This window comes from Marmota flaviventris, chromosome 2 (assembly GCF_047511675.1).
Source record: "Marmota flaviventris isolate mMarFla1 chromosome 2, mMarFla1.hap1, whole genome shotgun sequence".
Classification (NCBI taxonomy): domain Eukaryota; kingdom Metazoa; phylum Chordata; class Mammalia; order Rodentia; family Sciuridae; genus Marmota; species Marmota flaviventris.
Genome location: NC_092499.1, coordinates 3,036,190 through 3,053,687, shown reverse-complemented (window position 1 = coordinate 3,053,687; position 17,498 = coordinate 3,036,190). Strand labels below are relative to the sequence as shown.

The 17,498-nt window shown below is 40.0% G+C and overlaps 1 protein-coding gene across 9 annotated transcripts in view; it reads left to right on the top strand.

Annotated features, from left to right (window-relative positions):
• Mark3 (microtubule affinity regulating kinase 3) overlaps window positions 1-17,498 on the top strand; it is a 135,237-nt gene that overhangs the window by 75,557 nt on the left and 42,182 nt on the right. For 8 of the 9 annotated variants that reach the window (XM_071607502.1, XM_071607501.1, XM_071607500.1 and 5 more), the window contains 2 exons: window positions 12,107-12,155; window positions 14,904-14,969. The exons of the other annotated variant lie outside the window; for it this stretch is intronic. In XM_071607502.1, coding sequence (XP_071463603.1) covers window positions 12,107-12,155; window positions 14,904-14,969 — 115 coding nt within the window. The remainder of the gene's footprint in view (window positions 1-12,106; window positions 12,156-14,903; window positions 14,970-17,498) is intronic. 9 annotated transcript variants of the gene reach the window in all.

The following is a 17,498-nucleotide window of genomic DNA, read 5'->3' as shown; positions in this document are numbered from 1 at the left end:
TATGATACAGCTGGTTTAAACAGTACAGGGGGTGCAGGGACTGAATCCCAGATTCTTTACCAGCCCCTTTTCTTTATTTTGAGACAGGGCTTCACTGAGTTGCTGAGGCTGGCCTCAAACTTGCTATCTGCCTGCCTTAACCTCTGAGTTGCTAGGATTACAGACGTGCACCACCATGCCTGGCCCAGCTTTTTTTAAAAACTGGAATCACCTGATTAATAGCAAGAAATCTGGGGGCTGGGGATGTGGCTCAAGCAGTAGCGCGCTCGCCTGGCCCGGGTTTGATCCTCAGCACCACGTACAAACAAAAATGTTGTGTCTGCCGAAAAACTAAAAAATAAATATTAAAATTCTCTCTCTCTCTCAAAAAAAAAAAAAAAAAAAAAAAGAAATCTGTAATGTTAATAAAATAATTGATTTTAAAGAAATATTTCTATTGACGGCTGGTTTATCGGCCAGCCTTATGCACATCCAGGGATGGTCCTTCCCACAGCATTTTGTTCATTGTTCAGTAGCTTTATTATTGGAGAGTTCCTCCCTTGCTTGAGACCAGTATCTGTCTTCTAGAAACTTCTGTAACACTGTTCTCTCTTTTGCCATTTGGAGGTATAGAGGCTAAATTTATTATCCCAACATGGCCAGACCATTGAGGTTGCTATTTTGATTTTCTTGATTTTCCCTTCTCCCAGATAGATAAATAGCCTTAGCCTTTTGGCCAACAAAGGAGTTGCCCTCAACATAGGCCTAGTTTATTCCATATTTACACTTTTTTTTTTTAATCTGAGTTTGATGATTTTTTAATTTTTTTTTTTTTTGGGGGGGAGGGATAACTAGGAATTGAACCTAGGGGCACTTAACCACTGAGCCACATCCCCAGCCCTTTTTATTTTTTGAGACAGGGACTTGCTAAGATGCTTAGGGCCTCACTCAGTTGCTGAGTCTGGCTTTAAACTTGAGATCCTCTTGCCTCAGCTTCCTGAGTCACTGGGATTATAGGCATGTGTCACTGTGCCCCGCCTGAGTTTGATGATTCTTGCTAAGATTAATTGGCGGAGACAGTGCTGGGGATGCCCTCACACATTAGGGCAAGCACCCTGATGAATCTTTTATATTAGCTGTCACTTACAGTTTGATCCTGTCTAAATTGAATTATTTAAATATAATTAAAATATTCAACAAGGCAGGAACAAAGGCATGTCAGTGGAGATTCTATCCTTTCAAATTAAGGCTGCTGACCCAGTAATGAAATATGTTGTATGTTTGAGTATATTTGAGTAGGATTGAACCACTATTCTTTCTTTCTTTCTTTCGTTTTTTTTAATGAAGCTGGAGATTGAACCCAGGGCCTCATGCATGATAAGGAAGCACCGAACTATAACCCCCATACCTTTATAAATTTTATTTTGAGACAGGGTCTCCCTAAATTGCCCAGGCTGGCCTCAAACGTGAGATTCTTTTGCTTTGGCCTCTCAAGTAGTTGGTATTACAATCATGTGCCACCATGTCTGGCCTTAGCCACTATTCTTAAATCTAAACTTCTAGTGAGAAAGAAAGAAAAAATCCCTATGTTTTTAAGAATGTTACCAAATTTACTAAAGAAAAAAATGACAATTAAGCATGAGGATATGCAGGATACACAGTAGGGTGCCATATGTGGGTTTTTTTTTTTTTTTTTTAAAGCATTATTGACTATAGATCTCTTCCCATCAGGGTCTTCTGTGGGGAGAGCCTACTTATACTCACTTAATTCTTCTTTTTAAGGCTGATATTTTAGAGCCACTGTTGGTGTTTGGAGCTCTGTAGCTTTAGTGGCCTTTTTTGGCATTCTAGGGTTTGTTTTTTTTTTAAACTAGAGATTGAATCCAGGGGCACCTAACCACTGAGCCACATCTCCAGCCCTTTTTATTTAGAGACAGGGTCTCGCTAAGTTGCTTAGGGCCTCACTAAGTTGCTAAGGTTGGCTTTGAACTTATGATTCTTGTGCCCAACTCTAGGGGATCTTATTTGTGGTACAGTCAGGGAATTGTCTGATTTAAAGGCAGAGAGAACCAGTTCATGCTTTTTCTGGGGTCTGCAGTATAATTACTTGTACTTCTGCCTCCTCTGGGGTATTTAGGGCACTGTTGCTTCAGTTTTCTTAAACCAGTAGTTTTTAGCCCTTGCTGTGCATTGGAATCATTTGTGGAATTCAGTGGGAGGGGTGGGGGGAGAAGAAGTGTTTCCCTCACAGCTCTGGTACTTTCCTCCCTAGAGATCCTGGCTGGGTAGTTGGGAGGGGTATGGTGATACCAGTGCACAGCCAGGTGAAAGTGGCCCCTGGACTGCCCACAGTCCCCAGATATGAACACTTCACTTCTTCCACTAGGCAGCCAAGGGACCTGAGCCTTACAGACTGCCTCCACTCCCTGCTAAATATTCCCTACCTCCCGGAACTCTCAGGAACACTGTGACACCTGGCTCCTAGATGCCTTTTCCCATCAGCTGAAGCTCAGGTCATTTGGGGAATCTCAGTCTTTCTTCTTACCTCCCTCTTTCCTTTTCTTAAGTTGACTTTTAGCAAGCCAACAATTCAGATTGTTAACTTAAGTAGTTAAAACAGTCCCTGCCTATTATTTTCAATCCAATGTCTGCCTTTTCAATCCAATGTCTGTTTTGAAGATGGGTCATTGCGGTGAATCTGACAAAGTAATACAAATAGGCGATGCTAAGATACACTCCTTAAATGTATATACTGAGTATAAAAATGTGTGGTTTATTACTTTTGGATTTCTCAAGAGGTATTAGAAATGGAAGAAAATCATCTTCAGTGTTGCCCCTTCTTTATAGGGAACTGTTAAATTGGTTGCCAGACTTATTTTCTTTTGGCAAGAAATAATATAGCTTGCTATTTAAAATAGTTTATGAAATTTAAATTATTAAAATTTGTTTTATAGATAGTATAAATTCTTTGTTATTTTAGAAAAGTCATCAAAGAACAAATTATTTTAAGTGAGTAAACAGCATAGCATGGACCCATTTGCAACATGCCCCCACCAAAAAAAAAAAAAATAGGCACAGAGTAAGACTTAAGACTTTGGTGAAAGGAAAGTGACCACAACACTCAGAGCAACCAAGAGATCTTTATTACAGCAGTGCAACAGAGGAGAAAAGAGAGAAAGAGAAGAGAGAGAGAGAGAGAGATAGCAAGAGAGAGAGAGAGGGGCCCGGCAGGAGGGAGTTTTTAAAGCTCAAATCTAATGAGGTCTCTGGGTCTGCAAGCTGCCTTGTTGGCACAAGGGGGGTTACGTATTCGTAGGGGGTTGAGTGTTCAGCCTTGAGTGGGGGCTTGGGCGTTTGGGCTTGAAGCAAATAGTTGATAAAGAACCAGACAAAGGGTTTGAGAGGCCAGGTCATCCTGCAGCTCACTTTGTTTGGCATACCCTGCAGACATCTTACTCAGCCTGTCCTGCACCTAACATTTGGAACCAGGAGATTACAGCAGTGACATCAGCTAGAATCCCCATCCTGTATCTAGGGCTCGTTGTGTGCAGATGCTGTTCCATGCCCTCTGCATGGTGTGTTCCTCCACTGCCAGGTAACAGGACCATGGAGTCCAGTCACCTAGATTCAGAGAGTGGTGGCAACCAGGCTGGGACCAGCTACTATGGGTCCAGAGGTAAACTTCTTCATAACTATACATTTAACCTGCCGCTCTGAATGTCCTTTTCACAGTAATCCTGTGAAATAGTTATTTTATTAATCTGTTTTGAAGATGGGTAGGTTGAAGCTCTTCAGTTTTGAAGCTTGTTCAGTACCCAATGGGTACATGACTGAGCAGAATCAGACCCTAATCCTAACTCCACATAGCTTCCTTTGCCATGATCATCTTCCCTGTGGCAGAACTGTATTGACATGCAGCTCACATGTGATAGATGTCCCCTGAAATCTGTTTGTTTTGTTAGTACCAAATTTATTTTCATAATAAATTAATTCTCCTGGTGTTGCACTGATTGTAGGAAGCTTGACCCACCAGAATATCGGGTTTGAGGGATAGAATTGCATAGTTTGTCTTTGAACTATTTGATCATTAAAAAAAACTTTGCTGCTATTCTTTTTTGGTACTGGGGATTGAACCCAGGGGTGCTTTACCACTGGGCCACGCCCCTAGTCCTTTTATTTTGAGACAGGGTCTCACTAAGTTGTTTAAGACCTCACTAAATTGCTAGGCTGATATCTTCAACTTGGGATTCTCCTGCCTCAGCCTCCTGAGTTGCTGGGATTACAGGCTTGTGCCACCAAGCCCAGGCACTGCTACTGTTAATGTTCAAAAAACATGCTTCATGGGCTGGGGATGTGGCTCAAGCAGTAGTGCGCTTGCCTGGCATGCGTACGGCCCGGGTTTGATCCTCAGCACCACATACAAAGATGTTGTGTCTGCCGAAAACTAAAAAATAAATATTAAAAAAAAAATTTTCTCCGTCTCTCTCTCTAAAAAAAAAAAAAAGCTTCATTATATTAATCAGATAAATCTAAGCAACTTTTTAAAATTGAGTTTTTAGTTTTTATTAAATACTGCACAAAAGAATGTTCCATGTTTAGGATGTAGATGTGTTCATTTACATATATACTGAATGAACCAACCACATACCACCTGACTCAAGAAACAGACCTTCAGCATTGTCTTAAATCAGTCTCATATTGAGCCTTCCCCAACCTGAGCCTCCTCTTCATTTCCTATCTGCCAGGTAACCACTAACAAGGATTTTGAGTTGCTGTTTTCTTTGCTTTTCTTCAGTTTTACCATGTGGTTCCCTCATCAATACAGTGAATATAGGAGAATTCTTTGGAATCTTCCTAGGCAAATACATTTCTAAGTGTACCTGTGGTGTATAAGTGGAATCATGCTACATGTATTCTCTTCCTGTTTACTTTTGCTTTTTCCTCTGCCCTCTTGCACTGTACTCTGTAATCTCCTTTCATTGCTATGTCTATGCTCAAGATTACATGTGGGGATAGGGCTGTAGAGCACTTGCCTAGCATGCATAAAGAACTAGGTTTCATCCTCAGCACCACATAAAAATAAACAAATAAAATAAAGGTATTGTGTCCATCTATAACTAAAAAGAAAAAAATTTAAAAATACAAAAGATTGCATGTGAATGAGCCATACGTGTTATTCACACTGTGGTTCAGGGGCCTTTGGATTGCTGACAGCTGTCTGTATCACAAACATGCTGCCAGCCATTCTTTATGTGCCTTGGCACAATTGTGCTAGAGTTTCTTAAGGACACTGACACTGGAGTTGAGTCTTAGCTTACAGAGTGTACACATCCTTTTTCATTAAAGGACAGAATTATTTCTAGAATTGTTGTACTAATTTATAGTCCCACTAAAGGCATAGAAGAGAGGGTGTGAGTAATATTGCATCCTTGTCAGTTTGATTTTCTCTGATTTCTGAATTCTTGCCACCATTCTGGTGTGTATAAAACTGATTCTAACTTTAATTTAGCATTACTGGTTAGAGTACATCTGTGTATGCCTTTGTTTCTTCTGTGAGTGCCTGCTCAAGTCTTTTGTTCAGGGGTGTGTGTGGTACTAGGGGTTGAACCCAGGGGTGCTCTACCACTGAGCTGCACCCCCAGCCCATTCTACTTTCCTCCAACGAAGTTCTCAACTGAAACTTGAGATCCTCTTGTCTCAGCCTCCTGAGTATCTGTACCTTGCCCTTGGACAGCCAAGAGACTTAGGATATTTGTTGATAACCAGAGATTACAATGAAAGGAAGGGATGGGATATAGCTCAGTTGGTAGAGTGCTTGTCTTGCATGCACAAGACCCTGGGTTCAATCCCCAGCATCTCAAAGCAAAACACAAAACAAAACAAACCACCACCCCAAACGAAAGGGAAGCCTAGTGCAGTGGCGCATGTAGTCCCAGCAATTACAGATATGCGCTACTTTTCCCAACTGTTTTTTCAATTTCTAGTGGATTTTTTTTCCCCTTACTCCTTTTAGGTCATTTTATATTCTGGATACTGTTGTGTGTGGCAAATATCTGCCACTTGATGGTTTATCTTCTCACTTTCTTGATGGTATTTTCAATGAAGCAAAGGTTCCTATTTTTTTTGTTTTGTTTTGTTTGTTAACTTTTTTTAACCTTTTCTTTTGTGGCAGGGGTGGGGAGATAATTAAGAATTGAACTCAGGGGTGCTTAATCACTGAGCTACAACCACAGCCCCTTTTATTTTAATTTTGAGACATGGACTCACCGAGTTGTTTAGAGCCTTGCTAAGTTGCTGAAGCTGGCCTTGAACTTGCAATTCTCTTGCCTCAGCCTCCTGAGTCACTGGAATTATAATTGTGCTCCATCATGCCAGGCTAACCATTTAAAAAATTTAATTTTTAAACTGATAAATAAAACAAAAATATTACATATTAATAGGATATTTTGATGCATGTCTGCATTTTGTAGTGTTTAGATAAGGCTAAACATATCTATCACCTCAGACATTTATCATTTCTTTATGGTGAAAACTTTCAAAAAGTTTCCATACAATTGATTTTCTCTTATGGTTTGTACTTTTTGTGTCTTCTTTAAGAAGTTCTTCCCAACCTGCATCATAAAGATCCTTGTCTGTTGTCTTCAAAGTTTTATGATCTTTAAATCACCTGACAGTCGTGTGTGTTAAGAGGTAGGGATCCAGTGGCATGGGTTTTCTTGTGTACTCATTGTGACCTGTCACTCCTTTCCTCTGCTCTGCAGTGTGGAGTTTCCATCTATCTGTACACACTCTCTCCCACAGCACCTACACACATTTGTTCATCAGAAGTGATTATTCTGGTTCACTTCACAATGACCATTTTTATATTTTATGTTCATATTTTAAAAATACATATAGGGGGCTGGGGATGTGGCTCAAGCGGTAGCGTGCTCGCCTGGCATGCGTGCAGCCCGGGTTCGATCCTCAGCACCACATACAAACAAAGATGTTGTGTCTGCGAAAAACTAAAAAAAAAAAATATATATATATATATATATATATGTAAAATTCTCTCTCTCTGTCTTAAAAAAATACATATAGGTATAAATCTGAGCTACATTAGAAACACAGACGACTTTATGACTTACTCTTTAGGCCATGAGTGACCTAGTAAGTCAGGGAAGAGATGAAGAGACAGCAGGTTCAGATACACTTACTATACTGAGCACTCTGAAGCCTCACAGTTGGAAATTAACATGGTGCAGTTCTGTGAATCTCTGGTTAGTTCCCTCCTGTCCTCTATTCATTTACTGCTCAAGTCCTGTGTATCATAAATTGCACCTTCTTCATAGAAATTCTCAGGTTTTAATTTTCATATCTGAATTTGTACTGCTTTCTGAAAGATTTCACTTGACTGCTTTCCAACCCTTTTTTTGAATTTCTTTCTGATACCATAATTCATCCCCAAGCCAGTGACCTTTCTTCAGTGCAGTCATGTTCTTTTTTTGCGAATGTGGTGGTTGCTGTTATTTTTTCTTTCTCATTTCTAAATATTTAAAACACCAACTGTAATTTGTTTTTGTTTAAAGTAATCTTATTTCTTCTTCTGGTTTTCCTTTTTCTCTTCATTTTTTTATTTGTTTGTTTGCTTGTGTGTTTGGGGGGGGATACTATGGATTGAATCCAGGGACATTCTACCACTGAGCTATACCCCCAGCCCTTTTAATTTTTTATTTTGAGACCGGGTCTCACTAAGTTGCCCATGCTGAGCTTAAAATTGCAGTCCTCTTGCCCCAGCCTCCCACATTGCTGGGACTACATGCATGCACCATTGTACCAGGCTTCCCTTTTTTTAAATCTCTGGTTGTCCACAAGTATCCCAAGACTCTTGGCTGTCAAGAGCAAGGCACAGAAGCACAGAACTGAGTGTCGTGTACATAAGAACTGGATCATAGGTGACTAGGTAGAGATTAAGTCATTCCACTAGAAGATACTAGAATGTCCGTGTCTAGATATCTTTCACCTAAGCTGATTTTTCTCAGAAAAAAATAAGGGTAAAGAGACACTCCGATCTCTTTCAATACAATGTGAGAAGGGTTGGAGGAGTCCGAGAGGCAAGCAAAGAAAATGGGTAAGGAGGATATGTCACCACTCATGGGCTCCTGTTTTCAGGACAAGGTCCCCATGTCTAGATGCTCTGATTCAGCTTTCTAGGAAAAATAGGCTGGCAGCTTCTACCAGGGCAGAAGAGGGGATGGCACTTCAGTGGGCAGGCTGCAGGAGTTGAGGTGCAGAACAGGGTGTGTGCTTGGGCCACCTCCTCCTCCGTTTACTTCTGGGTATCTCCTCTTCCAAAGAAGAGGTTTGTTGTCATTGTGTTTCCTGCCATGATTTCTAGCACCTGAGGTGTCATTCAGCCTGCCACTCAGCAGCCCTCTGTTCTGTCCCATACCTGTATACCCAGAGATGGGAACCTAAATACATGGCATGGTAATTAGACCAATGTTGTATCTGTAATTCCCTCATGTTCTTTTATATTCCATTTTATTTTCATATTGTTGGTTAAAACTGTCTTTTTCCAAAGATAGCACCTGTGCATATCAAGTCCTGGCTGTGGGGACATTTCTTTACTCCTCTGACACAATAGGCTTAGGGTGCTTGATACTCTCTTCACCAGGATCCTGTACCTCTCTTCAAAGGTATGTGAAAATGTGTTGAGGACGCAGATTAATCAGTGAGGGAAGATGTTATCTATTTCTGTGCTTTTGATTTTTTTTTTTTTTTACAACTAGTGTCTCTTTAAGTGTAAAAAAATAAGATAACAGAACTTAAAAATATGTTGTACGGTCCCTTATAGGAACTCTTCTTAAAGTGCATGTTTTCCTTTTAATATATTATTCCTGTTCACGTTTAATGATCTATCAGGTTCACAGATTGTGAAATAGCTGGCATCTTTTTATCTTACTTGTATGTAAATTATCAACTTCTAAAAAGCTTCTGTGCCAGAGACCACATGTTGCTCTCGATCTTCTCTGTCAGCAGCATATATTTGTAAGTTGTTTAATTATTCTGGTTGTCAATTTCCAGGACAACAGCCTTAGAGTGTGGATCTTTGAGTTCTAGACAAAGATCTAGATGCTCTGATTCAGTCTCTAGACAGATGCTTAGCCTTTCTTGTCTGTCTTCTCTGTGAAATAGGGATGATTATATCCCCCTTCAACTTGTAGAATTTAGGTGAGATCATAGATGCGAAGTATCTAACTACTTCACACGCTGGAGGGACTGGGTGACTGTTAGCTTCTGCCCCTGACTGTCCTTGTGTAATTTGGCATAGAGTTTATTAACTCATTTGCTGCTTGCCAGTTTCTACCTAGTACATAATTCTGATAGAAAAATATGTGAAGTTAGTGTGGTAATGTCCTGACTCTACCCTGCTAGGAACTCTGGTCCCTTCCTGATGTGTTTTACAGCATGAATCCTTGGCTCCTGCTTTAACGTAGAGGTTCTCAAACTTTTATGTGTTGTCTAACAACTCAGACTCAGCTGTCTCAAGAGGTTTTGGTTGGACGTCAGCCCAGCTGCCATCATCTGAAGGCTTCCTTGGAGCCGGCAGATGTTTGCGAGAGAGGGTGCTTTCACATGGCTGTTGCTGGGACTTGAGTTCACCACTGATTGTGGGCATGTGGACTTACTGCTTTGCCATATGGGCCTATCCACAGTGGTGCTTGAATGTTCTCATGATGCTCAAGCAATCTGAGAGCAAGAAGGGAGTACTGTCTGGGACTTTATTGGCCTTCAAAGGGCCCCCTTCTTTGCTTCTGCCACATTCTGTTGGTTAGAAGCAAGTAACTAAGGTTAGCACCCCCCCACCCCCGCCATCTACCCCCTACTGGGGATTGAATCAAGGGCCTGTGCATGCTAGCAAGCACTCTACCATTGAGCTACATCTCCAGCCCTTTTTCTTTTCTTTTGATACAGGGTCTTGCCAAATTGCCCAGGCTGGCTTTGAACTTGTGATCCTTCTACCCCAGCCTCTAGATTAGAGGAGATTATAGGCATGCACTGCCATCCCCGGTAGCTCTACCTTTTAAGGGGAGGAATTGTGGACATTTTGAAATGACTACGTATGAAGTGCTTGTTGAAAAGTATTATTCTACCTAGTATGGTGACTACTTGGGAGGCTGAGGCAGGAGCATCACAAATTCAAGGCCTGCCTGTGCAATTTAGTGAGACCCTGTCTCAAAATGAAACAAAAAAGGGGCAGAGTATGTTGTTCAGTGGTAAAGCACTTGCATGCACGAAGCCCTGGGTTTAGTCCCTAGGACACACCACACACACACCCACACATACACACATACAGAGTAAGATTCTCATACTCCATTTCACATGGAATGGTAAGTAGGACCAGGAATCTGTACTTTGCCCCAAACACCCTGTTGACTGGTGTGGGTAGCCGGGAGTTCCCACGTGGAAACACTGCTCTGACCAGAATGGGATCGCTTGGTCTTCCTTAAATGCCTGAACTGGTCACATCTCTCCATCTTCACTTACACAGCACACATGAACCCCTTATTCGGAGGTAGACATCCTTTTTAAGTCTGCATAAATCCTTAGACAGAAGTAAGACCCTCCTTCCTTGAATTTCTATAATATTTCATCTTTCCCCTGGTCTTGACTTTAATTCACTTTGTTTCAATCATACTGCACTACTAATAGGAATTAAAAAATAATTGCCTTCATTTGACCTGCTGTCCTGCCAGCAAGCAGAGTAGCAACAGCTCTGTAGCAAGCATCCATTCTTCTAACAGGATTGAAGCCCTGTGGCCATTAGAATGCCACGGAGGCAGGCTCACACCACACTTCTTGGTATTTAGTGCTTACTTGCAGGCTTTTATCAAACAAATTGTGTTCTTTTATGTGCCAGGCTTGGTTTCAGGCTCCTGTGGATGAAAAGGTATAATAAACAAGTGTACAAAAATGCATAATCACAACCTACAAAGACATTCTAAGGAAAAAGTGAATAGATGATTCTGCTATAAAACAAAGGAGACTTACCCAGAGAGCTTCTGAGAATCTGCCCAAGACTTGAATAGTGAAAAGAAGAGACTTTAACTTAGCATGTTCTAGCAACTAAAGAAAGTCAGGGTGCCTGGTGTGGATGCTGGAAGGACATAATGAAGGATAATAATGAAGGACAGAAGCTGCAAAGTATCGGGCTGTCAGGCCATGGACAGGGCTTAGTTCTGAATGCAGCATCCCATGCTGTCCCCATATGGTATCCAAATTGGAGGTCTCACCTGGGTTCACTGGTATGGCTTTGTTCAGCTGGCAGGGGCTGGACTCAGGACATTGGATCCTTCTTTGTATGTACTACCTTTCATCATCAAAGAGGCTAGACCTGCTTCTTCACATCATCGCAAGAGAGCAGTTCCTAATGCCCATGCATTTTATCCACCCTCTGCTTGCTTCAAATCTGCTAATGTTGCATTGGCCACAGCAAGTAATAGAGCCAAGTCTTAAGTCAGCATGAAAGGGGGTACTCCACAACTGCATATCCCTGGAGGTGCCTGGCTCACAAGAGTTTCTAATACTGCACTCTACAGCAGCCTCCATGCTGCATTACTCATCATCTCCAATGAGGATTTCCCATGTTGGTTTTGTTCAGAATATTGTTATATAACTTTTGGAATTGTTAATCTCATATGCTGACTTTGTAGTTCCTGAGACTGTATCAGTTTGATACACAGAAGTGAAATTCCTGAATAGATGCTGAATCAAACTAAGTTTAATCACAGGCCAGCCTCAGCAACTTAGCAATTAAACTTTAACCTGTGATTTAGCCTGGGATTAAACTTAAGTCTGAGCTGTTTTCAAGATCACAAAAAGAATTTAAGAGTGTGGTACTCTCCCCTTTGGAATCACTGCTTGTTGTCCATAAATGAAAGCATTTGGAAATAATGTTTGGTAATAGGTTACAAACCTACTTCAGAGTTACTCCAGACTTTCATGTTAGTCTTAGGTATGGGACAATAAATATTAGCTACAAATCAGCATCTAAGAGAAAATTTAAATTTCTGTTGCAACAGTGAAGTATGTTTAATAACATGGGGGGTTGTCTTTCTTTTTCTTTTTCTTTTTTTTTTTTTAGCTCTTCAGAGAAGTAAGAATAATGAAGATTTTAAATCATCCAAACATAGGTACTTTCTGCTTTCTTAAATATTTTTGGGTCTAAATGCATTCTTGAAAAGTATGTCATAAAACTAAACAGGTATTCCCAAAGTGATAGGACATGATAGGACACTCCTTCCCAATCCCCAGCCCAGGTACACTTTTAATAAATTATGTATACAAGTTGATCATTTGTATTAGCCTTTCAAAATTACTGAAGACAGGTTAAAAGCTCAGGCATTAAATAAGCATCTGAATTTAAAGTTTTAATGTAGTGGAAACACCCATAGTCAAGACTATAATTTTCTAATTTTCTAATGTATTAGAAAATATAATTGTATTTCATTAGTAGAATGGAATTATAGAAGGAATAATATTTTCAAAGATATAATATTTTTTTGCTGTGATTGTGTTACTACAAAATACTTGTATGCTGAATCATATTTAAAAGATGGGATACTTGCTGGGGATATACCTCAGCTGGTAGAGTGCTTGCCTCGCATTATAAGGCCCTGGGTTCAATTCCCAGCACAACCAAAAAAAAAAAAGATGGGTACTAGAAGCCAGGGACTGTAATACATGCCTATAATCCCAGCAACTCATGAGGCTGAGGACCACAAGTTTAAGGCTAGCCTCAGCAATTTAGTGAATCCCTGACTCAAATTTTTTAAAAAATGGGAATGTAGCTCAGTGGTTGAGTGCTGCTGGGTCAAATTCCCAATACTGCCAAAAAGTGGGGTGGTGCAGGGGGGATAGTTGTTATCTAATGACATTTTTATAGGAATTTTATTTAAAAAGAGATTTATTTTATGTGTCCTCTGTGTACACAACATTGCCAGGTGTTTAAAAATGAAGTAATATGGTTTTGCTGCCCTTGTAGTAATTGTTGGAACAAGATTAAATATGCAAATTATCTAACACTGACATGTATCCCAATGAAAATTTTGATGTCATATATATCATAATAGGGCTTTTTAAATAATATTACTCCATTTTATATAGTAGTAGCAACTACAGTCTAAGTGAGAGGGCTGGTGTGTAGTGTTGAGGACAGGCTGTACACAGCTAGGCATAAGGACAGAAGGACAACGTGGAACCATAGAGTCCTTACTCAGAGCTGGACTCGACTGTGGACTTGAAAAAGGGAGTATACCCTGTGTCGTCCAGTCAGCTACCATCACTTAAGGGCATTGTTGTTTTGTATATACAAAGAACAAAAAATGCTACCAAGCCATCATCCTTATGTCAGGGGATAGTAATTAAAATGTGAAACAAATGCACAGCTCAGAAATCAATGAAGTATATACTTGAAGAGAAGAAAGATCGCAAGGAATGTAACAACAGGAAGAAAGCTGCCTTTTTTCCCTTTTCATTTCAACCCTTTGAGGTTATCCAGCCAGTTCTGAGCTTCACATTTCAATTTTTCACCAAAAAAACAAAACTATTACCTAGAACTAACTTTAACATATTAATTTATCCTTTAATTAGTTAAAATTGTATCCTGGTTATAGAATTTCCTACTTATTAAATGATAAGTATCTTTGATATTAAAATTTTTTTAAATTTTTATTGTATTACAATAATTTTTCCAGGGCTGGGGATGTAGCTCAGTGGTAGAATGCTTGCCCGGCATGTGTGAGGCCCTTGGTTTGATACCCAGCACCCAAAATAGAAAAATCCTTCTCCATAAGAGCCAAAATTTGCATTAGAATATTAAAGGGATTTCATTTTTTTGTTGGTTTATCAACACATATACCTTAACTTTCCCAAATGGTTTTTTCTTAAAATCTGAACATATTCCAGTCTAAGAAATGGTCTGATGGTTTTGTTCTTCAGTTCATATGACATTTATTGATTATGCCATTGTGAACTTTGACCTAGTACTCTACTGAGGCATCAGAAAAATCACCTGCTCTATAACAGATGAGCATACCTCTCCTCTTTTGGATTAATTTAATTTTAAAGACGGTATAACAAAGCAGATATGTAAAATTATTACTTGATAGCTTTAGAGGTATATTTTAATCTGTGACAATGAACAATATTATACTATCCCCTTGAAAATCAATCTTTTTTTATTCATTTTTTTAGTGGTAGTTGCACTCAATACCTTTATTTATATGTGGTGCTGAGGATTGAACCCAGGGCCTCACACATGATAGGCGAGCGTTCTGCCACTGAGCCACAACCCCAGCCCTGAAAATCATTCTTATAAAAAAAGTTATTTTCAGTTAATTGCCTCATAATCCCTTCTACCTTTTTGTATTACTGGCCTCAGCATAGTGATGAAGAAACCCCTGTTCTTTGAGAGTTAAGTTCCCTAAGCAGCAAGTCTCAGTTAGAATCACCTCTGTAAGGCTGTGGTGACAAGTGAGCAGACTCACACTTGCAGTGCAGAGTAGATCTGGGCCACCCTTGCCAGCTGAGAGAAGTAGGTATGAAAGGTAGGCTTCTGAGAGTGCAGCTGGCCCACACAGACATAGGAACAGGGACAGGGATAGAAGAAATAGAGCACATACACTTGGCAGCACCCTGACAGCATCAGATCACCCAGAAGTGGTCTTTATTTTTATAGAATTCTTTATTTTTATAAAAACTTTTAGTGTGGTAAAAATTCCTGAGAACATTATTTTAGAGGCCAGCTGTTAAAATCTTTAACAGGGAAAAATTGCTTCTCATAGTTGGAGTTTGTATGTGCATGGTTTATGCTTAAAGACTTTTGTTTCTGTTTCTGTTTTTGTTTTTATTTTTCTCTTGCATCCTCTCCCCTTCCTCAGTGAAGTTGTTTGAAGTCATTGAAACTGAAAAAACACTCTACTTAATCATGGAGTATGCAAGTGGAGGTAAGCACATCTGTGTGAATCAGGGTTGCTTTTCTTCTCTTTCAAAAGAATGCACAGCACACTGCCCATAGGCAGGTAATTGTTAAGGTTTTATTTAACATCCAGAGTTATAATACTCTAGGATAGGGTCAGAAAGCTGACCCTTAGCAGTTTTGTGGATTGCAGTAAGTGTTTCACTATTAGCAATAATGATATCCAAGTTCTTGGGTTTTTGCATTGTTTTAAAATATACAACACATAACATCTTACCATTTTCGACTGTATGATCCAGTGCCATTCGGCATATTCTCATTACTGTTCATCCCTCATGAATATCCATCTCCAGAAATTTTCCATTTTCCTAAACTAAAGCCATACCCCTTCCCACTAAACCCTAACAGCTCATTTCCCTCTTCCTCAGTCCCTGGAAGCCAGCCTTCTACTTCCTGATTCTGTGAGTTTGACACTGTAGGTAGCAGTATGATAGGATCGTGCAGTGTTTGTGCTTTGTGCCTGGCTTGCTTCACTTAGCATAATGTCCTCAAGGTTATCTGCACCATGGCATGTGTCAGAGTTTCCTTCCTCCTTAAGGTCAAGTAATGTTCTTCTGTGTGTGTGTGTGTGTGTGTGTGTGTGTGCGCGCGCGCATGCTGGTCATACCTCTTTTCATAGGTGTTTTGAATTTTTTAATATATGAACACATTAGTGTGTTGGGAAAAAATGTGTATTACATGTTAGATCCTTTTCTTTATCAGATTTTCAAATCATTGATGTCCATCTTTGCAAAGGCTAGAAATGATGGTTACAGTACAAATGACAGATTTTCTTTAAAATGAAGATTAAGGGCAAGTAATTATTTGCCTACAAGGTTGTAAAAACTAGATATTGTATCTATCAGCAGTGCATGAATACAGCTGCTGTCTTTTATAAGGACTCTGGTTTCAGGGTTGAGGTTGATGGGGCTGCTCTGCCCATGTAGTGCAGAAGCTTTCCCATTCATCTTTTTTTGTGTTCCCTACTTCTAGCACTGTGCTGAGCACATAGCAGATACTAAAAAATAAGAATTAGGCTGCATTTGTGAAATTATAAACTCCTGGAGATAAATCCAGTTGTACTCTATAGGATCATAGTTTTATTTTATTGTTTGTTCTTTGATCAAGGTTGCAAAATCTGGGGATGGAAGGTTGAATCACAGCCTCATTGTACCAAGTTAACCATTAAGTTAAAAGATTCTAAACCTGTTTTGGGAAAGAAAGAATTATTGTAAGTGTACCTCTGGCACCACTCTTTCATACTCTTAATTGAATTGTATTTTTATTTTAAATTTGCAGTTTGGGAAATTAGTTGGGATTTTTCAAATTTGAGGAGCGGGAGGGAGGAAGAGCTGAACTCTGTATGGAGTTCCAGCACTTGCTCATCCCACAGGCAAACTATACAGAATAACCCTTATAACCTCCTTGTTTTTTTTTTTTTTTTTAAGATAGAGAGAGAGGGGAGAGATATTTTTTTTAATATTTATTTTTTTTTTAGTTTTCAGCGGACACAACATCTTTGTTTGTATGTGGTGCTGAGGATTGAACCCGGGCCGCACGCATGCCAGGCGAGCGTGCTACCTCTTGAGCCACATCCCCAGCCCCATAACCTCCTTGTTTGTGTGGTCTTGTTCAAGGTGCTTATTCTCTCTGGCCTCTTTGACTTTCACAGCAATTCCATGATGTGACCAAGTTGTAAGCCACGGCTTTTACCAATGAGCAATGGAAACTGGGTAGGCTGTAGAGTCACACCCCCACACCTGGAGCAAACATGTCATGACAGCATATAGTCTCTCCAGTTTGTTGGTCATGGCTTTCTGTTCCCACCTATTTTAGGTGCCCAGGCCACAGATTGCTCTATAGTCAAGATAAACATGTCTTGAGAAGCATCCATGTTTAGTAGAAAGAGGATGGACTTTGGAAAAGAATTGTGAGTCGAGCCAGTGACCCTCATTGGCTCTGTGACCAGAGGAGTAATCCTTCTGGGAGCTTCACAGTGGACATGCTGACAGCCCTCAGCATTTATAACAGCACTTCATTGATGGAGTTCTTGTAACCACCTTAGCAAACACTGTCAATCTCTAGGACATACCACAAACACTTCATTAAATTGATTGCCCTTGAGCCGGGGTGTAGCTCAGTGATAGAGTGCTTGGCTTGTTCGAGGTGCCCCCCCACACACACACAAAAAAAATATATTATTTTTTTTTTATTTTAAAAAATAAATTGACTGCCCTTTCCCCTCCAGCTTGGTGCCTTTTGATTTGGTGGACTCGTAAAGTTTTAGAACTGCAAAGAATCTTAGAAATCATCCAAGGCAAAAGAAAAGAAATAAATAATTCAGGGTAGCTATCGAAATTTTTATAGTCTAGTCTCCAAAAGGTTGTGCTGTGCCAAGGGTTCATAGCTTCTTGGTTGCAGGATGTGAACTAGAGCTAAGGGCGTTCTGAATTGCTCTATCCAGTGTCTTACCAATTGTGTGTTCCCTGGCCTGGGCAGGAGTGCCACTCTGCTTTTT